Below are 6,911 nucleotides of genomic sequence, written 5' to 3' on the forward strand. Positions count from 1 at the left end.
CTGCTGCAGTTGTACGGATTAATAACCCATTTTATCAATTTCAAATTTTTCATTAAAACAAACAGACTAATGAATAGCTCGACACAACTCGTACCGGGGCAGAGTCTAGACAGGTCTTTCTTCTGTGTAGACCAGCGGTTCTTAAAGTGATAGGGGGTCCAAGAAATAATTTGCTATAGCCTAAAGTATTTCCAGACTGTAAAGTCGTTTTTTTTTATCATGATACATAGGCCTACTGTGATTTATTCCAAAGTGACTTATATGATGCATTTAATGTAAAATAATCTAAATGAAGCCTTTTAAAAGACGAGTATTCCCTGTGGTTCATGTTTGTGGCATGCGCCAGAAAGATGCTCAAGGAGACCGAGAGGTGCTAAAGCAGCGCATTCTGTTCTCTTTATTTTTTCAAAGGCATGACATTTTGTAGTTATTTTGAACATAACGTTACACAATTAAAAATATATATATATTTATTATTGTATTATTTACTATTGTATTATGGAGTGACACTTTCATAAACTTTTCTATACCCCTCTGATTATATAATGGTAAATATTACAATATCATAGCACAACAACAGTGATCAGCAATAATGATAAGCCTAATACTCACAATAAAAATAATATAGATCATAACACCGTCTCGGAGGCAAGAAGTGGATTATCCTTCACCTGAAATGTTTGTCTTTTCATCCTGAAATGCGAGGCAAATGTTGGATCACAATAATTAGGAACCAGTTTCCACAAATCCCTTCACTCGATTGGGATGTTCTCTTTTATTCTGGAGGGCAAGGACAGTGACTGTAACATCGAGCGTATTTTGCAGTATTAAACACGTATTTATACCAATTTCATCAGGCTCCGAAAATTCTTCAAAAAGAACACAAAGAATGGCCTTCTCAGCTGCCATAGTTGCAACTCTTGCATCATCAGAACAGGGTGTTCAACGCACCACTGTTTCCGTTTAAAAAACGTTTTGCACCGTTTTTGTCGGGGCTGAACGCAGCCCTGATGATGGCACGGTTTGATCTTCGGCTGACCAATCAGCAGAAAGGGGCGTTTAATTCCCGCCCACATGTAGAAATCAAATATTCAAGCTGTTTATTCATTTTTCCACCCATGAACGAAAAACTAACATTTAAGCTGAATTCTCGTTTCTCGTTTTTTGGAGAAAAACGAAAAAATGAAAAAGGAACCGTTTTCTCATTTTTCTACTTTCAATATTAAATCAAAAAATGAATGAACGAATGATACACAGATTATTTTACTATAATTTCTATTTAATTTTAGTTTTGAAGCAATGCAAGATAATGTTAGTTTAAAATGTTTTGTTTTAATTTTTTTCTATGTTATTTTTTGAAATTATAGTTATTGTGGGTATGGAGTGTAGACTGATGTGAAAAATAAACATTTTAGCATTTAACTACAAAATGTGGACAAAAAAAGGTTTGATTACTTATATGCTCAACTTGAATTGATAGATATGGATGAATAAACAAAACGGATATTGTGTGGTGGATATTTTTGTTATCAACATATTAATAATGAAATAAGTGGTTAGACCAAATATATTCATATTTGATTATCCATATCGGTCAAATAAAAATGTTAGCTACTGACACGGAACAATCCGTGTATCATTCGTTCATTCGTTTTTTGATTTAATATTGAAATTAGAAAAATTTGAAAACGGTTCCTTTTTCGTTTTTTCATTTTTTTTCCCAAAAAAAGAAAAACAAGAATTCCGTTTTTCGTTCAGGGGTAGAAAAATGAATAAACAGCTTGAATATTCGATTTCTACACATGGGCGGAAATTAAACATCCCTTTCTGCTAATTGGTCAGCCAAAAATCAAACCGTGCCATCTTCAGTTTTTCCTCAGTTCCGTGCAGCAGAATAATAGTCCTCCACTGCTGCAGGTGTACGGATTCTTAAAAACTACATTTCATATTTTTCTCATCAAACAACCAGACTAACGAATAGCTCGACACAATCTGTACCGGGGCAGAACCTACAGGGCTTTTTTCTGTGTAGATATAAATTCTATGCTTTGCATCATCAGCTGGGCATGGCAGGGTATGATATGACGGCTGTCATAGCCTACCCTGTGGTCGCCCAGTAAGTTTGTTTGTTTAATTAATTCATTACTTCTAAATTAAATATTTTAATTTAGTTAAAATCTTCGGCGTTTAATTTGCCGAAGTGTGTTTAATTCCCGCCCATGTGTAGAAATCGAATATTCAAGCTGTTTAGTCATTTTCCCACCCCTGAACAAAAAACAAAAAAATTAAGCGTAATTCTTGTTTTTCCATTTTGTTTTATTTTTATTATTATTTTTATTATTTCTATTTTATTTTTTTTATGAAAAAAAACGAAAAAGGAGCCGGTTTTCCCATTTTTCTACTTTCAATGTTAAATAAAAAAAACTAATGAACAAATGATACACGGATTCTGAGCAGTTTAGAAAGGTAGATTTTCTTCTTTCTGCACTCCAATGGCATGCCCACAGACCATTCGTTAACAGTTTATTAGTACATCTTAATTGCTAAATGGCAAGAGTTGCTGAAAATTTTCAGTTCTGTTTGACTGACTGCAAAGGAACTTTAGAATTCAGAACTGCAGACTTATTAGTTCACATGGAATTAATGTTTTAAATAGGTTACCTGCTGCATATAAAGCTTTTAAGAAAGAACTAGTTGTAAACTTTGCTACTAAGTTAATGATTGTAAGTCTTTAAGAGATATCCAAGAATTTTGTTTGAAGCTGTTTGAGGCTACACAGCTAATATAGTCTAGTGGGTCCTAATTGCATGAGTGTTTGTGATTTATAGTCCCTGCGGCCATCTTTTAAGAAAAGTGAGAGTCTACAGCAGTCAAGTGAAGGATTGTCAGACAGCAGTCCATCTACAAGGGACAGACGAACAACGTTCAAAAGGCAAACGTCACTCTCTCAGAGCATTCGCAGGTAAACTTGTCTATCACAGGTGAATGAGTGGATAAAAAAATAGATGAATAGATTTCTTTTTTTTAAATATCAATTAGAAATATAAGACTGTAAAGAAACTTTAGCATTTTGCATTATACAGTGATCACACAGAACTGGTACATTGAAATAGATTGATCATTTAAACAAGTTTTAGTTTTATCAAACAGAAGACAAGGACTATTGAATTAAAATAACAAAATGTGCATTAAAGTGAAGATACAAATATAGATTGTTTGTCAGTAATAACAGATTTAGATACGGCAAACCCAGTTAGCACCCATGTAAACAAAAACAAAAATGTTTTGATAGTTAATTTTAGCTCCTATCTGGCAAAAATAATAAACTGATTAGCCTATATAATAAAATACATGTCTCCTGACCTTAAAGGTGTACTTGGATAAGACCCTTTTAAACAACTACATAGATATTTGTCTGTAGATTTTTAGGGGCCCAAACATTAAGCCTGTTTTGCCAATTATTCTTTTTAATCTGGACCTTAGAGACTTTAAGTGATATAAATGTCGAACTTGGTGGGATGGTCATATATTTCATCCACTATAATACGTAAATAATAATAATGAATGCAATAAAACTGCTGTCACATCACATAAAGTATCAAATACAAAGTTTAAACTTACCACTGAGAAACGTCCTGATCAAGTCGTGATTGCGATGGAGTTTCCGGTTGAGCGACTGCATCGGTATCATCCTCGAACTCGGGCTTGAATTAATAAGGTAATATCGATGCCATTTTTGTAACCTTATAGCATCTTTGTTTACATGTAACCCTCCAGAGCAAAAAACGTAATTATGGTAATGGCCGTTTTGTTTCCGACACACATTGTATACGGAAAGACCAATCACAGCAGACTTGGCCAGCTGACCAATCAGAGCAGAGTAGGCTTATGGAAGGGAGGGGTTTACAGACCTTAAAGGGCACCTATTATGCCCCTTTTTACAAGATGTAATATAAGTCTCAGGTGTCCCCAGAATGTGTCTGTGAAGTTTCAGCTCAAAATACCCCACAGATCATTTATTATATCATTTTGAACATGCCTATTTTGAGTGGAAGCAGAAACACGCCGTTTTCGTGCCTGTATCTTTAAATGCAAATGAGCTTCTGCTCCCCGCCCCCTTTACCAGAATAGAGCTGTGAATTTACAGCTCATACCTCAAATACTCTGCCAAAAAACATCTGTTTGGTTTTGATAATCATGTATATCACGCTGAAATCATGCGTTTTAAAGCCTTATCAGTTTAAACTTTTTTTTCAGTTAAAACAGTGTTTTCTGAGTGCACACATCCGAGGCATGTGCACAGAAAGCGGCTGTCACATGTGAGTACTAAAGTAAAGTAAGTACACATAAGTTACAAAAACACAGTCAGTTATGATTAAGATTAAGGGGCATTGATATTATAATAATATCCCCTTCCTGCGTCACTAGGGGAGCGAAATCTGAGCGGCTTGTTTTTTCACATGCTTGCAGAGAAAGGCTTACCTAAACAAAGTTACTGGGTTGTCCTATTTCACGTTTTCTGGGATGTTAGATTAACCGGGAACTAAGGGCAAACTAAGGGTTTTAATTTCATCTTTTAAATAACTTTTTTTTTTTTGTAGATGTCTATAAAATAATAATTATATAAAGTAATAATTCTCTAAATTAGCTAATGCTAGACCCCCTATTTATTTTCTATTTTGTAAGACCTTAAATTTTATTCTTGGTTTCCCTTCATCCCAAAGGTCGTATTTTCCACTTTTTAAACCATGTCTTATAGTAGTTTTTAAAATATCATAATTACACTTCATAAATTCTCTACATTGTTTGGAATAATTACTCCTAAGTACTTTATTTGAGTTTGATGCCATTCAATTTCATATTTCTTTTAAAAACCCTTTTGTAGTTTACCCCCATTTCCTAGCTTCTGTCTTGTTAAAATGTAGTTTCTAACCTGACAAATCTCCATATAAATTTTCTAAAAATATTATTTATAACAAATATTCCATGTATACTATACTAGGTGTATATAAACAGGAAGATTTTGAAACAGAAATAAGAATATTGGGAGTATGATAATATTAATTGTACTGATTTTTTCAAACAAAGATAATTTTACAAAGGTCGTATTTTCCACTTTTTAAACCATGTCTTATAGTAGTTTTTAAAATATCATAATTACACTTCATAAATTCTCTACATTGTTTGGAATAATTACTCCTAAGTACTTTATTTGAGTTTGATGCCATTCAATTTCATATTTCTTTTAAAAACCCTTTTGTAGTTTACCCCCATTTCCTAGCTTCTGTCTTGTTAAAATGTAGTTTCTAACCTGACAAATCTCCATATAGATCTATCTCTTCTAATACTGAGGGTAATGAATTTTCTACATCTGTTAAGAACAATATTGCATACAATGCAAGTTTATGTTCCTCATCCTCGACTCCAAGACCTTTTATTGAAGAATTAAATCGTATACGCTGTGCTAATGGCTCTATACATGAAGTAGGTGACAAGGGATATCTTTATCTTGTACCCTTCATTAATTCAAATTTCTCTGAAAGAACGGGGTACATATGTATTTATTTATTTATTTTTATTTATTTTTTATTTACTAATGAAATAACGTTTTGATTAAAACCAACTGCTTTGCAAATTTAAAAAATAAAAGGCTGTACAACCCTGTCAAAAGCTTTTTCAGTATTTAATGTCATTATTAACATTTATTTCTTAATTGTACTTGCATAATCATTAAGATTAAGTGTTTGACCAACATTATCATACAGTAAAAGGTTTATCACATCCATTTTGATCTAAATTATCATATTGAAGGTGGCGCTATAATAAGTATATTTGTTGTTTTTTAATACAGGGGTACAGCTCAGTGGTTTGGAGTAGGCAGTGATAGTGAATCCAAGCAGCAACAATGGCACAGGAAGAGTCTTCGGCACTGCAGTCAGAGATATGGCAAACTGAAGCCTCAGTATTGTGAGCAGAATGAGGCAGCCAGCCTAGATTATGGCCCGGAGTCACCAGTGGCCACCAGAATGCCAAAGGTATGTACACAATATCAGGGCTTAAAGTTCTCCGGCACCGTGTCAGATCTCTGGCGTGCGGCGTTTGGCAGTGGGGAAAAAAAGATAGTCGTCCAACATTTAAAAACACTTGTTGATATCACGTTCGAGTTCGTGAGTTCGACTACCAATGTATGAGAGGAACACAGCTTTCACTCTCAACCAAACTAACATTACTAGCCAATCAGAAGTTTTTGCTCCTATAAACACGAGATGCGCATAATAGTATCCAATTGCAGAGTCGCAGCTGATGAATGGAAAAGAAGCCTGGGTCTCGAGCGTGACTCATTGAAAAAGCTGCAAGGCACTATGGTCAAAGATTTCCATCTAGCGCCATATTTACATAGAAAAGCTATTAAAAAGCAGCAGAGCTTTGTAAACAGCTCAGAGTAATCATGTCATCTCCATAATAACGATATGATTGCCAGAATGCATTTACCTGTATTTTTGAAAAGGTCCCGTTCACACATGATCTCTTAATGGTAATTTACCAGTAAAGACTGTATGTGTAAAAGGGGCTAAACTCTTCCTCTGCATATGCGGTGAGTTTGGGTTGCTTAACGTTCATCTGGGAAAACTCTTGATTTGTAACGTAAATCATTTAAACCTATGCCAACACAGGAGAATACATCAACATATTTCTAAATATGCAATGTATTGTACATCGCGATTTCAAAATAAAAGTTTCTGATTTTGCATGTGGCCAAATATTAAAATTAAATGGATTTAAACATTGAATCACATGAAACCTCACCAGGCCGTTGGCGCCCTCTGCAGGTATTTGTTATAATATAGGCATATTATATTATGTATTTAACAGTGTTGTTCAATAAAACCATGTACTTGGTTTTGATACTT

General features: G+C 34.1%; 1 protein-coding gene across 3 annotated transcripts in view; it reads left to right on the plus strand.

Moving 5' to 3' along the window:
• Positions 1-6,911, plus strand: part of LOC107702988 (inactive rhomboid protein 2) — a 61,053-nt gene that overhangs the window by 18,695 nt on the left and 35,447 nt on the right. For all 3 annotated transcript variants that reach the window (XM_016505476.1, XM_016505475.1, XM_016505477.1), the window contains 2 exons: positions 2,829-2,962; positions 5,852-6,035. In XM_016505476.1, the coding sequence (XP_016360962.1) occupies positions 2,829-2,962; positions 5,852-6,035 (318 nt within the window). The remainder of the gene's footprint in view (positions 1-2,828; positions 2,963-5,851; positions 6,036-6,911) is intronic.

This window comes from Sinocyclocheilus anshuiensis, unplaced genomic scaffold (assembly GCF_001515605.1).
Source record: "Sinocyclocheilus anshuiensis isolate Anshui unplaced genomic scaffold, SAMN03320099.WGS_v1.1 scaffold1039, whole genome shotgun sequence".
Taxonomy (NCBI): domain Eukaryota; kingdom Metazoa; phylum Chordata; class Actinopteri; order Cypriniformes; family Cyprinidae; genus Sinocyclocheilus; species Sinocyclocheilus anshuiensis.